The sequence below is a fragment of the Natator depressus genome, chromosome 2 (genome assembly GCF_965152275.1).
Source record: "Natator depressus isolate rNatDep1 chromosome 2, rNatDep2.hap1, whole genome shotgun sequence".
NCBI classification, from domain to species: Eukaryota; Metazoa; Chordata; order Testudines; family Cheloniidae; genus Natator; species Natator depressus.
Genome location: NC_134235.1, coordinates 244,468,860 through 244,484,489, shown reverse-complemented (window position 1 = coordinate 244,484,489; position 15,630 = coordinate 244,468,860). Strand labels below are relative to the sequence as shown.

The 15,630-nt window shown below is 44.0% G+C and overlaps 1 protein-coding gene across 1 annotated transcript in view; it reads left to right on the top strand.

The window, feature by feature from the left end:
• The window catches only part of UBE3C (ubiquitin protein ligase E3C), a 173,446-nt gene that overhangs the window by 99,978 nt on the left and 57,838 nt on the right, over positions 1-15,630 (top strand). Inside the window, exon 16 of the mRNA XM_074946275.1 lies at positions 7,546-7,643. Within this exon, the coding sequence (XP_074802376.1) occupies positions 7,546-7,643 (98 nt within the window). The remainder of the gene's footprint in view (positions 1-7,545; positions 7,644-15,630) is intronic.

Here is a 15,630-nt window from a genome sequence, read left to right as displayed (position 1 = left end):
TATCTGGGTGACTCGCTGGTCAGAGCTCAGTCCAGAGCTCAGGTGGAGTCCAGCATTCTCCTTATTCGGTCGTCTTTCCAAACCTTAGACCTGCTAATAACGTTGAAAAGTCCATCTTCATCCCAGTGCAGAGGATAGAGTTTATCAGAGAAGTGTTCAACTCTTCCCAGGCCAGGGCCTTCCTCCCAGAAGGTCATTTCCAGGCAATCACAGCCCTCCAGGCGCACCCGGTTGCCAGAGTCAGATCTTGCCTAAGGCTGCAAGGCCCCATGGCCTCATGTATTTATGTGGTCCAGTATGCAAGACTACACCTCAGGCCTCTCTAGACGTGGCTGGCCTCTGTGTACACTCCAAACTGCCAACATCTGAACTCAGTTGTCATGGTTCCTCCTCTGGTTCTCACCTCCATTGACTGGTGGCTAGATCTGCTGGTGGTTTGCGCAGGTGTCCCGTTTTCTTGGCTCCAACCATCGATTTCCCTGGTCTCTGACGTATAGGTGCTAGGTGGGGGAGTTCACCTCGGGCCCTTGAGGACCCGAGACCTTTGGTCTCATGAAGAACTCTCTCTGCACATCGACATCAGGGAGCTCAGGGCAGTCCGTCTGGCATGATGGACGTTCCGACCTCATCTTGTGGGCAAGAATGTCTTGTTTCTCACAGACAACACAATGGCCATGTTCTATATCAGCAAACAGGGAGGGGCTCGTTGTCCCCCTCCCCTCCATCCCCATGTCAATAGGCAGTTTGGCTGTAGGAATTTTGCATAGCTCATTCAATTCATCTCAAGGCCTCCTTCCTGCCAAGAGCGCAGATTGGGCTGGTGGATTGCCTCAGCAGGTCTTTCTCCGATCACCACGAGTAGTCTCTTCGACCGGATTTAGTGAAGAACATTTTCCAGAAGTGGGGGTCTCCCCAGGTAGACCTGTTCGTGACAGGAAGTGTCCTCAGCTCTGCTCCCTGCAGGACCACAGCTTGGGGTTGATAACGGACATCTTCCTACTTCCGTGGAAGGGCCACCTATATTATGCATTCCCTCCTATTTCACTCATACACAAGGTCCTGCTACAGATCAAATAAGATTGAGTGCAGGTCATCCTGATAGCCTTGGCATGGCCCTCCCCCAGCATTGGTTCGCCACCCTGCTCGACCTCTCTGTGGCGACACCCAGACCCCTCTGCACCCAGACCTAATCTCCCTGGACCACAGTCATCTGCTTCACCCAAACCTTGGCTTCTCCACCTGATGGCCTGGAAGCTCCCTGGCTGAATCTGGGAGAGCAAGCCTGTTTGACAGATCCTGTTAGGTAATAGGAAATCCTCTAACAGGGCCACTTACCTCACTAAGTGGAAGTGGTTCGCTCTCTGGGATGACCAGATAGAGGTCTTGCCGACAAGGTCATCGCTGCAGCTCGTTCTGGACTACCTACTACACCTGAAACAGAGGCGTTTGGCTATCTTGTTGATCAAGGTTCACCTTGCAGTGATACCGGCTTCCCCCCCCCCTCAGGTTGATATTCTCACGAGATGTCCGTGTTTCTTTAAGGGCCTAGAGAGGATGTACCCCCAAGTATGAGAGCCCGTCCCTCCTTGGGATCTCAGTCTGGTCTTATCAAAGCTTATGGGCTCACCATTAGAGCTGCTAGTGTCATGTTCCACCTCTCCTGGAAAGTGGCCTTCTTAGTGGCCAGCATTTCTTCTAGGAGGGTTTCAGAGATCCGTGCCCTCACTTTGGAACTGCCATACACAGATTTCTTTAAAGATAAGGTGCTGTTGCATCCGCACCCCACATTTCTCCCAAAAGTGGTTTCCCAGTTCCATAGTAGTCAAACTATCTTCTTGTCAGTTTTCTACCCTCAGCTGCATGCAAACAGGAAAGAGCAGAAGCTTCACTTATTGGCTGTTAAATGTGCGCTAGCATTCTACATAAAAAGGAACAAACTGTTCCCGAAGTCCACCCAGCTATTTGAAGCGGTAGCAGACAGGATGAAAGGTCTTCCCGTGTCCGCTCAGAGAATTTCCTCTTGGATCATATCATGTATCCACACATGTTACGAACTAGTGGGTTTTCCACTCCCACCTATCCTAACTGCTCACTCCACAGGCATCCTCAGCAGCATTTCTGGCACAAAAAGAAAAGGAATACTTGTGGCACCTTAGAGACTAACAAATTTATTTGAGCATAAGCTTTCGTGAACTTATGCTCAGATAAATTTGTTAGACTCTAAGGTGCCACAAGTACTCCTTTTCTTTTTGACTAACACGGCAGCTACTCTGCTACTCTGAAATCTGTCATTTCTGGCACAGGTTCCTATTCAGGACATTTGCAAAGCTGCAGTGCATACATTCTCTTCTCGTTATGCATCACCCAACAGGCCAAGGATGATGTCGGATTTGGTTGAGCTGTGTTGCAGTCAGCATGTCTGTGAACTCTGAGCCCACCATCTATTCAGCAACTTGGGAGTCACTTACATTGGAATGGACATGTGCAATCACTCAAAGAAGAAAAAATGGTTACTAACCTTTAACTGTTGTTCTTTGAGATGTTGCACATGTCCATTCCAAGAACTGCCCTCCTACCCCGCCTATTGGAGTTGGCAGGAAAGAAGGAACTGAGGGTGCCTGGGGTCGACCGGTCCCTTTATACTGGCACTATGAGTGCGCAGCACCAGAGGGCTCCAGAGCCGAACTGACGGATACCATTGAGGGAATAATTTCCAGTGACTGTGCTTGGGGCACACACACACCTTCATTGGAATGGACACATGCAACACATCTTGAAGAACAACAGTTACAGAAGGTTAGTAACCAGTGGTTTTTGTTTTTTGGTTTTTTTTTTTTTGAACAGTCCATGAATGTGGAGGTACTGCAGCCAGTAGAGGTCAAGGGGCCTGGAACAGGACAAGAAACAGAGGGTTATTGTCTCAAATAGCTCATTTGCAGGAGCACAGGAAAAAGCCTTGTGGAATTTCAAGGACATAAAATGATATTTTTACAAACTGAACTTCAATATATTGTGAGAGGGATGCTTCAGACCACAAAAGCTCCCTGGACACAGCTTGGTTAATGCCAGCAAAAGAATTTCAGGCATGATAAGTTAAAAATGCAAAGCTGCTTTTTTGATTTTAGAAAATTGAAAAACTACTTGGATTGGGGAGGGAATGCTGCCATCAGTGGCTTTGCTACAAAAGCTTTTTCTATCATTTCAGGCCTTTCGCATTTTGGAGGACATAACAGTTATTGTGGTGCCCAACTGGCAAAGGGAGATGTTACTCCAAGCTGCTAGTGCGAAACTTGCAGTTTATGTAACAGAAGTATTCAAATATATAGTGACTGAACAGCATATCTGTGAGTGGAGTGGGCTGGTCAGCTACTGAGGTGGCCTTGGAAAATTCACCATTCCCCAAAACGTGACTACCTATCTGGAGTTCCTGCTACAGGAGAAGTTTGCAGCCATCAGTACCCAGGATTGGCTCAGAATTCATGAGGGAATGAACAGGATGCTGTGTTAGCTTCCAAATGGCTTAGCCTGCTATGACAGCATGCAAACAGGCAGAACTCCACAGCCTTCCTCCTCCCTGCCATCCTGCCACCCCAGCACATTTGTGGACAAAATTTCAAACCACAGTTTTATTTGGGACAAATGATTTTGTCCCTGTGGACTGCATGGACTACCTCTAACTGAAATGGACTAGATTTGGGAATGGAACACATTTCCACACACCCCACCCCCATACAGTTCATTGTTTCAAGGCAGCTTGTTAGACTGATGAATGTTTACAGAGTGACATACTTGTACACATGGCAATGTTAAGTTATTTTTAAGAAACAGGAACAGCCTTAGCAAAAATCTGTGTCTTTCCAGTAAAAGTTCACTTTAAAGGTGTTTACTCTTTGCATTTCCTGGTTGCCATTTTGAACTGTGTCTGGGAGGGAAGGGGGACCCCCAAGGTACTGGTATACAATCTGCCATTAGCTGGCGCATGCTGCTAACTGAGGCTTCTCATAACTTATTGGTTCGTAGAACAGAAATCACTCCCATTACTGCATTAATAAACATTAAAATGGAATCAGAAACTTACCGGGCTCAGGGGTGCCTTCTGTCCATTCTGATCTGTTGCAGGCCCAGCAGCAGACTGTTCCTCAAGGGGTGCATCAAACTGCTCCTCCAAGCGTGGACCCAGAATGTGCTGCTGCTGCTCATGTTCCAAAGCCTGCTCTGGGACCAGTTTCAGCAACAGAGTGACTTCATGGTCCCCAGTTGGTGCCTGCTGCTGGCTCCCATCAGTCTCCATGTTGGATTTAGGGGCCAGCAGGGTACCATCCTGGTCATCATGCACCACTGTTGGCTCTGTGCTTGGTGCAGTGTCCAGTACCTGGTAAAACTCCTCATTAAATGGGCATGGTTTTAGCAAGTTGCCTGAGGTGCGGTTTTGGTCTCTGGTTTTCTGGTACTTGTTCTAGAGCTCCTTAATCTGCTCCCTACACTAGGCAGCTGCCAGTTTTTTTGTTATGTGCTAGTATGTGTGGTCATTCCTGGTAGTCTTTCTAAACTCCACAGCTTTGCTGGCTTTGCACCACAGATTTACCAAAATCAGGCTGTGTTCCCATGCCTACTTTCCAAAAGGCTTCTTATGGTCAGTCTCCATTACAAACGCAGAGGACTCTCTGATGGTATGTTTGGTTATCAGAAGAAAATGGAAGTGTTAAGCGCTGACTCACTGAGCTGCAGCAGTACACCAAGGAGGGTGGTTCTGTTTTCAGTAGAGTAGATTCAAGATGCTTGGGATAGAGAGGAAAAAAGAAGTTGGCCCATGGGATTATAGGAGGCTTTTTGGAGGACTCCCAGGATCCAAGTCCTGAGGGGCTCAGTCTACGCTGCAAAGCAATAATGCTGAAACCCTGGGTCAAGGTTTGACCCGAGCTCAGGCCCTGCAGCCCTAGAGTGTCTTGGGACCCTGGGTCAGTGTAATGTGTGTGTAGACGGAAGGAGTAAGTCTGACGTTAAAGCCGACAGTATTGCGTTAGAAGCATTGCTCTCATTCTCCGCCAGAAGGTAGTGGTTCTTTCAGCACAGTTAGAGCGCTTTTTGTGCCAAAGCAAGCACTGTCTCCTGGGAGTCAACTCTCAGTACAGGAAGTTCAGGTCTGTAAACTGGCACATCCTGTTCCAGAAGCTCCAGCTTGGTCTGAGTCAGTTTTTTTCCAAAGCACTTGTGACCAGAAGCATCAATATTGCTTTCAGCAAAACAGTTTCAAGACACAATTAATATGCTTTCGCATCTTAACTCCACTAAATAACTATCAGAAAATACAAAATGCAAAACTTAGGCTAAGCTCTGATAGAAATGACCAACACAATATTGCACCATGAGTCGTTGTTGCTAGCTTTATACAATGTTTGCGATGCCATTGGTAACTTTGCTTGTGACCCTCCATCCACCACCCCCACATTCGTCCACATTGCCGAGAGAATTTACAGCTGCCTGTATGGGACAGACTGAATATCAGGATGATGTGGACTACCTCCTCCCCTTTGCAAGTGACCTGTCCAGGTCCAGGATAAGGCACATTTGTGTGAGGAAACCCATGCTGCAGTTGCCTGTGCTGTCGTCCTTTTTTAGCTAAATAAAGTGCTTCAGCCTCCCGGGTTGTCAGTCTGGCACCCTTCATGACCACAAAATTCACTGACAAGAAGAAAGGTATGATCAGCGTGACTGTGTGAAAACAAGCATATAACAATATACTTATGATCTGTTTAATCCCACTTGACTCCATATGGGATTAAGTCAATTAGTGTGAAAGTACTGCTGAATCACGTATGGTAGTGTTTATTTGTGCTTTTTCATTTACTTAAATGGCAGACTCTTGAGTTATAAATGCACTGTGTATTGATGACTCCATCCAATATTTCTTTTTAAAGATGGAAACCTTGATGGAGAAATGCAGATAAAATTGACTAATTGACCAGAATAATTGAACTGTCGAAGTTGGGTAGTGGTTTACCTTTGCTGTACATGCACTTTCTGTTTAAAATGCTTTTAACCCTTAGCTTAAGAGGCAGCATACAATGACTTTAATTAAAAATGTTTACTAAGAAACTAAGTAATCTCAAGGAAGCATTTTATCAAAAATTTCAAGGGCTTGCAATGCTGAGACTTGCCAAAAGCGAATATTCATCAAGTATACGAATATGTGGGGTCATGTCACACTAAATCAGTACCTAAATAACTCTGCTTAGAAATGATTTGGGGAATTTAAAGTACAGCACCCTTTGATAATGATCATTGATGTGGTGCCCAGCTGTAGAAGGGCAGCCAGGCATCACCACCTCATAAGCAGATGCCAAAGAAAGGATTGCAACTGCCAGTGTAATCTCCTTGGCCCCATTAGTTACATGTACTATTTACTTCAGCTTTCCCCCCGCCCCTACCTTGTCTGCAGACAGCCTGGCCTTGCCTGTGAAGCAGCTTTTTTCTGGTTCTGATGATAAGCAAGAAAGTGAAAATGTCTGGGGCTTTATTATCTGGTATTCAGTCTGTAGCTTGATGAACCTCCCTCTACACCATCAAGGAGGTAAATAAAGGCCGTAGCATCTTGTGCTGGCTTCCTGTCTCATGCGGCACTTGAATTTGTTTGCTGTAATATGAGGCATGTGCCCAGCTAACTTAATTTTCTTGCTATTAAATTAGATTAAGATGATATACTTTAAGTATCCAAAACCCAAATAGGAACTATTTCTTAAATACCTCCTTATGGGATACATCTAGAAAGTTCCAAAAGAGTTGCACCATGGTTTGAGACTATCTTGGAGTGGGAGCCTTTTCCTTTAACTCCTTATGCTCTTTGGCTATTTTCTCCTTGCTGCTCACTCAAGCAGCTAATGTAGCTTTCTGCTGTTCTCTTCACCTTTCCATAGGGACTAAAATTTAATTTGATCACAGGACAAATGTCTTTTTTTGCACTTTCCAAGTTTATTGAAATAAATTAGTTGACTTCGTTGGGTTTTGGCTGAGGCACTAGAGTGTCATGCCAAAATTGGTGTGCTGGACAAAAACGGAGTCCATGGTTGAAAGCTAAGTATACCAAATTATTGCGGGAAATAGAGCCCTGTGATCAGTGTGATAGGGCCTTTGGGCGCTGCCTTAATGCAAATAATAAATACAACCTTCCCTTAATTAGCTGATAAATTTCTAATATTTAAAATTTTATTTTTCTATTGTATTAAACAACATTTAAGAAAGCAGAAAATAACATGATTTTTCTAAAGGAGATTAAAAAACACAATAGCATGTCATTTCTATATATATCTTCTCTGCAATAAGTTTTAATTGCTCAATTTTCACTTTACCAGTAGAAACTGTAATATTTTAGGAGGGTAAGGCTCGGCTCATAAGAAGCTGGCTACTTCGCTTGCACTAAACCAGTTGTCTTCATGTGTGTAGTTTTTTGATTGAATGCAACTTATGAATTGATTTTTTACAAGATAAACACTATTAGAAAAGCAGTTTTTTACCAAAATTGATAAACTCTTTGTTCATATTTTTAAGTGGGTTTGGAGCCAGCACCTCTTTCTGTGTCTGAAGAACGACAACTTGCAATTCTGACGGAGCTACCTTTTGTAGTTCCTTTTGAGGAAAGAGTAAAGGTATTTAATTTTTTTAATTTGTGTATTTTGAGGATTTTACAGTAAACGTAATACAGTGGGTTCAACTATGTGGGGTATCAGGCCTCAGATCATCCTATCCAGTGGAGAATCAGGCCATGATGCTCCTGTTTGTCCCTAGTATTTGCGTGGCCACTACAATGCAGAAGATGCTGGGCAAGATTTACTGTTAGGTCTTCTTGGAATTTATTTTCCCTCTTTACAATGTTTTAGAATAGTTTTTCCTTACTTAGAAGGGTAGACTATGTTAACATCACTTGAGAAGTGGTAACGCTGTATAATAAGCAAGCATAGGCCTAGATTCTGCAATTGGATCTACGTGGGTGGACCTCTACACCAACACTGAACCCTATGCTCAGGGTTTAGCTGATCGCCATATTTGGGGTCGGGAAGAAATTTTCCTCCAGGGCAGATTGGAAGAGGCCGTGGAGGTTTTTCGCCTTCCTCTGTAGTATGGGGCATGGGTCACTTGCTGGAGGATTCTCTGCTCCTTGAAGTCTTTAAACCACGATTTGAGGACTTCAATAGCTCAGACATAGGTAGGAGGTTTTTCGCAGGAGTGGGTGGGTGAGATTCTGTGGCCTGCGTTGTGCAGGAGGTCAGACTAGATGATCATAATGGTCCCTTCTGACCTTAATATCTATGAATCTATGAAACCCCATTGCAGTTAGTGGAGCTCCAAGTAGATACACAGTACATCTACCTGGATCTTATTGCAAGATCCTAGATTCTCAGATACAGTGTATTCATTAAGCCAGTACAATATAAATGAGAGTCATTTTGTGGAAATAATGCCCAGAAGTTAAGTTTCTGCATTCAATGATAGTTGAACTTAAAGGAACACTTAATTACTGTATAGGAAAAATGTGACTTTCAATTCCATATATTGTTTATAATTTGGTTTTGAATGCATTCTGGATCTTAAGTATGTAATCTTGCGGGCCAAGTTTTTTCAAATCCCACAAGATTTTGTTTTAATGCTACCATTGTAATGTCACTCCTAGAAACAATTTCTGAGCTGCTTCTGTTGGCTCTACAGCATAAGTTAATTAACCGACTATTCCCAGAATTGTGTTGGAATCATTGTGCACCAGCACCATCAAGAAAATGAAAAATAGTTTCATGGGGAAAATAAATCAATGTTTACTGAAAGGACAATGACAAATTTGGTAGAAAAATAATGTGTATTTTTAAGCTTGTATCAGAGATTGGAAACAGTAAAGAATAAAAATTTATTTAAAACATATTCATGTAGCATGGTGATGTGATAATGCAAGTTCTGATAGCTATTTTTTCCAAACCATTCAATATCCTAGTCTGATTATATCCCTGGAGATTATTGTTCAGTGGCTTTCAGTATTTCATCATAACATAATACAATCTGTACAGCTAGGACTTGAGTAATTCAGTCCCAGTTTGTTTGATGTTCTTCAGGGGCCTCTGTGCATTTCCACTTATGGGATTAGCTCCTTTAGCGTTGTGCTGTGTGACTGTGTAACAAAGCCATGTCTCCTAAGGGTGCCAGAATGCTCTCTCATTTAGATGATCAGCTCTGTCCATATAAGGGAGTATTACCCCTATCTAATACTACCAGTTTCTTCTCTAATGCTGCTGAAAGCTAAATGGAACTACTTCTTGTGTCTGTGAGCTAATTAGCCTAATCTCTCTTCTATAATTAATTAGTTAGAGTTATGCATGGTATAGTTAGGGTAGTGGAGGCTACTTGCCTTGGTTTATCCCGAGGTTAAGTTGGGTCCAGACCGATTCAAAAGTTGTGCATCCTGCTTGGCAATCTTTCCAGAGACAGATGCACATGTTTGGTGCCTAGTGTTCCTGGGAAAGGCTCACCGAGTCTGCCAATACCCAATTTGCCATGCCTTTACTCCTTGGTTGAGGAAGGACAGACAGCTAAGACTGCAGGCTCACTAGGTTTCTTTGAGCCATTAGCCAGACCATCCTAGTGCTCCCTCAGGAGTTTCAAGGTGCGCCTGTTTGCTGAGACCTACTGTAAAGAGACCTCTGTGCAGCCCTCTTTGTTGGGGCTGACGTTGACTTCCCTGAGGTAAACACTTACTGGAACTGACCCTCTGGCCCAGCACTATCCGGGACTGCAGGCTCTTGTCAAAACAGACTGCTCCATCACCTCAGTCTGCGATGACACTAAAGACTCCCTCAGTGCCCTTAGAGTTGGCAAAGTTTGACATCACGAGAGAGAGAGTCATGCTTACAGATACCTTAATGCCCCTGTTTTGGGGAAGAGAAAGGAAAAGAGGAAGTAGTCTGATCTGCAGAAGGGGTCCAAGGAGAAGAACAAAGGGGGAGGCATTGTTTTCATTCTCCTCTGTGATTCATATAGTTTTTGGAGACGCTTTACCAGTCTCGACACTGTCTCAAATATATATTCCTCCTCAGCTTGATGCTTCAGTGCTGAGTGACTTGGACACCTCACTGGCATGCATGCCTCTAACACCATTGACTTTCCTCTCTCATGGCTGAGGTTTGTTTATCAAAGCTTTTGGCTACACCTCTGCGTTTTGACTCTGCACTTCAATATTCAATGCCAGTATTGATCCAAAACATCCTTCAGGAGCATGGGATTTCCTTGGAATTGAATATGCTACTCCTCCAATTTGCTCTAGAAAACCCAGCTGCCTTCCCTCTCCAAAAACTCCATATGCATGAAAAGGTCTTACGAAGGGACCTCTTCAGTTATTAATGTGGCCCCACATTCAGGAGCCAGTGAAAATTTTGCTCAATGCCGCCAAAACTAGCATGGCACTAACTTCAACACTAATGAGAATATAGACACCAATGCCCCTCCCGGCACTGAAGCAGCTCAGTCAAGGCTTGAGAGTTTTCCTGACCGCTGACTCACCTCAGGCACCGCTACCTTCAAGGACACCCATGTTTCATTTGGCACAGATACGACTGGCACTATTGCCTCCTCAAGAAGATTGACAACGGGGAGGAGACGCCCAGAGGAAATGGAGCAATTTCCCATAGGGAAAGATTACTTTATTTGAAGTAAAGGAAACATACATTACTTGAAGATGAAATGGGGGCTTCGTCCATCTCCCCTCCTGATGACCAAAAATTATTTCAGGAGTTGATGGGGAGAATGGCTAATACCCTTCAGTTACAGACTGGAATTTCAGACAGTCTGAGCCCCTTTTCAACATCATGGAAGCACAGAAAAAAGACATATGCTTTTCCTAGTCTCCTGGGTTTACTCAGTCCAGCAAAGGACATTTTGCCTTCTCTGTCTTCACCATCAACACTAGATAGTGTCTTATCACACATCTAATGCATGGCCATCCAACATCTTGACAGATGAAAGAAGATGCGACCAAGTCTGTCTGTCAGTGGTGCTTAGTAGTGGTATGGGAAAAGAGCCCGATGCGCAAGCAGGAAAGCTTCCCATCTAGCTACAGGTCCACTCATCAGATGGAAGTTGAAGCATACTCTGCTTCCTTCCTCACCTGAGGGCCTCAGCCTGGGTGCTCTGATGGTTCTTCGAAGTGACTGCACCAGTCTTAACACGGCTTCTCCAAACTGAAAAATTATTGGCAGGATTTTCCCAATTGTCAGTAGGAATGCTGAATTTCTAGAGACCTTGCTTGACCTTGTCGCTGTATCAGAGGTTTCTCCTTCCTCTGCATTGTAGGCAGTTCTTAGGTTGGCCATAAAGCACAGCTTTCGGCAGACGATATTGAGGCATGCACTCCACGTGTCCTAACCAGCAAAGCCAGTCAATGTCCAGCATAGACTGTAGTTCAGTTCTCTCAAGGGTCTTGTTATCGGTGATCCATTGGTCCCAAGAAACTCAAAGGATTTTTCTGAGACAGCGGAAGCGGAAACTGTTCAGTCTCCGCTCCTGCTTAGAGTAGGTAACCGAACTTTCACAGACATAAAAGAGGATACTAAGGGCACAAGCCTGATAAACAAACAGACACACATTTGTATTCAGGGTTAGCAACTTGTTGTTCCAAACACATGAGGTTAAATTTTCCAAAGGTAACAGAAGCTTTGCCGATTCTCATATCAAATTCCCTGTCAAGGTTCAGTGAGCTGGGAAGACTTGAGCCAAAATAGCAGAAGTGATCCACATTGTCCAGAGCTTCATTATTGACAAAGATTTTAGGTGGAATGTTGGTACCTTGTGACATGACAAGTGTTCTTTTTAATACTGATTATTGTGCCAAACTTGGTGCATGCATCAGAAAACTTGTTCACCATGACCAGCAGTTCATCAGGTGAATTAGAGATGAATACAGTGTCACCTGTGAAAAGCAGATCCTGAATAGTAAGCTGGATGACATGCCTTCTGCTCTGGAATTGTCTGATGTTAAACAAGCTGCCTTCCATGCTTGATTCAACTAGTACGCCAGATGTATCGTTTCCAAAGGGGTACTTAAGAAGAATAGAGAAGAAAATGCCAAAGCCAAAGGCTAAGACACAGCCTTGCTTCATACCAGTATTAATACTAAACTTGGATGATCCAATGTACGCAGTCTGAAAAGGAAGCTGATCTTGTCCCTGCAGGTGCTTCAACAACTTCATTGATGGTAGATCAGAGAAAATTCACTCCTCCATCCCCTACTGTTACAGTCACCACAGATGCCTGCACTCTGGGTTATGGTGCACATGGCCACTTGAACACCTCAGAATCCAGATTCTACATCAGTGTGTTGAAGAGCAGGTCTGTAAGATGGGTTCTAAAGGCGTGTGTCTGTCCATACATCGCGTAGTACAAGTGCTCACAGACAATACCACGGCCACGTAGTGCATCAACAAATGGGGAGCACATTCTTAACTTCATCTATGGAGGCAAGAAAGCTGTGCCTCTGATGTATTCATCATCACATTCACCCACTAGCAGCACACTAGCACATTCACCCACTAGCAGGAGAAAAGGAGTATGTACATGCAGACGCACTCAGCATGAACTCTTATAACAAACACAAATGGTCCCTAAACTGGTCAGGAGTGTCTTCATTCTTACTCAAGTGGGGTCAACCTCTAATCAAAGTATTCATGTCTAGTCAGAATGCCAAGTATCTATCCTGCACCAGGACTTAAAGTGGCAAGAAATCTTTATTGGATTCATTCCTTCTGTATTGAAGCAACCATCTCTCTGTTTTCCATCCCATTCCCTTGATACCCAGAATCATAAGGAAGATCAGAGAGGACAGAATCAGTATCCTACTGATAGCACTAATGTGGCTTAGGCAACATTGATATACAGATCTTCTCCAGCTAATCAGAGAATCATCCATTCATCTTCCTCTGTGCCCACACCTCCTCTCTAAACAATAAAGGCAGATTCTTCACCAGAAGAACCAAATATGCTTCATCTATCTGTGTGAAGGATAGTCAGCAAACACATACGATCCATGAAAGTTAGGAGTGTTCAAGCAGTACTGTTTGTCATGAAAGAACTAAATGGTTTGTGTTGGATGAAAAGTAATGGGTTAACCCCATCATGCGAAGGAGCCCCAGCAGTTTGGAAAGGAGTACTTGTGGCACCTTGGAGACTAACAAATTTATTTGAGCATAAGCTTTCGTGAGCTACAGCTCACTTCATTGGATGCATTCAGTGGAAAATACAGTGGGGAGATTTATATACACAGAGAACATGAAACAGTGGGTGTTACGATACACACTGTAACGAGAGTGATCACTTAAGGTGAGCTATTACCAGCAGGAGAGCGGGGGTGGGGGAAAACCTTTTGTAGCGATAATGAAGGTGGGCCATTTCCAGTAGTTGACAAGAACATGTGAGAAACTGTAGGTGGGGGTGGGGGAGTAAACATGGGGAAATAGTTTTACTTTGTGTAATGACACATCCACTCCCTACTCAACATGCGCTACATTGATGATATCTTCATCATCTGGACCCATGGAAAAGAAGCCCTTGAGGAATTCCATCATGATTTCAACAATTTCTATCCCACCATCAACCTCAGCCTGGACCAGTCCACCCAAGAGATCCACTTCCTAGACACTACGGTGCTAATAAGTGATGGTCACATAAACATCACCCTATACCGGAAACCTACTGACCGCTGTGCCTACCTACATGCCTCCAGCTTTCATCCAGACCACATGATCCATTGTCTACAGCCAAGCTCTACGATACAACCACATTTGCTCCAACCCCTCAGACAGAGACCAACACCTACAAGATCTCTATCAAGTGTTCTTACAACTACAATACCCACCTGCTGAAGTGAAGAAACAGATTGACAGAGCCAGAAGAGTACCCAGAAGTTACCTACTACAGGACAGGCCCAACAAAGAAAATAACAGAATGCCACTAGCCATCACCTTCAGCCCCCAACTAAAACCTCTCCAACGCATCATCAAGGATCTACAACCTATCCTGAAGGACGACCCATCACTCTCACAGATCTTGGGAGACAGGCCAGTCCTTGCCTACAGACAGCCCCCCAACCTGAAGCAAATACTCACCAGCAACCACACACCACACAACAAAAACACTAACCCAGGAACCTATCCTTGCAACAAAGCCCGTTGCCAACTGTGTCCACATATCTATTCAGGGGACACCTAATCACATCAGCCACACTATCAGAGGCTCGTTCACCTGCACATCTACCAATGTGACATGTGCCATCATATGCCAGCAATGCCCCTCTGTCATGTACATTGGCCAAACCGGACAGTCTCTACGTAAAGGAATAAATGGACACAAATCAGATGTCAGGAATTAAAACATTCAAAAACCAGTCGGAGAACACTTCAGTCTCTTTGGTCACTCGATTACAGACCTAAAAGTGGCAATTCTTCAACAAAAAAACTTCAAAAACAGATTCTAATGAGAGAGTGCTGAATTGGAATTAATTTGCAAACTGGATACAATTAACTAAGGCTTGAATAAAGACTGGGAGTGGATGTGTCATTACACAAAGTAAAACTATTTCCCCATGTTTATTCCTCCCCCAACCCACCACTGTTCCTCAGACGTTCTTGTTAACTGCTGGAAATGGCCCACCTTGACTATCACTACAAAAGGTTTCTCCCTCCTTCCCCCCCCCCCCCCCGGTAATAGCTCACCTTAAGTGATCACTCTGGTTACAGTGTGTATGGTAACACCCATTTTTTCATGTTCTCTGTGTATATAAATCTCCCCACTGTATTTTCCACTGAATGCATCCAATGAAGTGAACTGTAGGTCACGAAAGCTTATGCTCATATAAATTTGTTAGTCTCTAAAGTGCCACAAGTACTCCTTTTCTTTTTGCGGATACAGACTAACATGGCTGCTACTCTGAAACCAGCAGTTTGAATATCTCTTGTATTTCAAATCACAAGGTTTAGCCATAGTTTCCTGAAGGTTCATTAAGCTGCTGTTTCTGCCTCTTACTGTTTTGTTAGACAGGTCTTTATTCTTTCATCCTACAGTCTCCAGATTTCTTAAGAGATGGTAAATGCCTTTCCCAGCACAAAAGGACCTTCCTGGCCAAGAATTTGACCAGGGTTTTAACTGTTGGTAGTTCTACGCGGTGAGCCCCGTCTCAAGCTTCCATAGATACCTGTCTATCAAAACAGCATTTTTAATAGATATTACCTCTGCTAGGAGGGTTAACAAGCTCAGTGGCTTGATGGCCTTTCTAACATTTACAGTAGTACATAAAGACAAAGTTGTTTTGAGATCTAACTCAGGTTTATGCTGAAGGTGGCATCGACTTTCATCTGTTGCAGTATGTCTGTCTCCCTGTTTCATTCTCCAGAAACCAGGCTTACCCAGGGTAGTCCATCTTATATTGCTTAGATATAAAAAGGGCCCTGTGCTATTATCTGGACAGGACTAAGCCCTTAAAATAATCTAACATTGATTGTTGCCATGGGGAAAGGTGTAAGGCAGAACCATTTAGTAAACAATTTTCCCCTCGGGATTAAGAGGTGTAGTGAGTATTGTTATACTTAAGCCAGAAAACCGGTACCA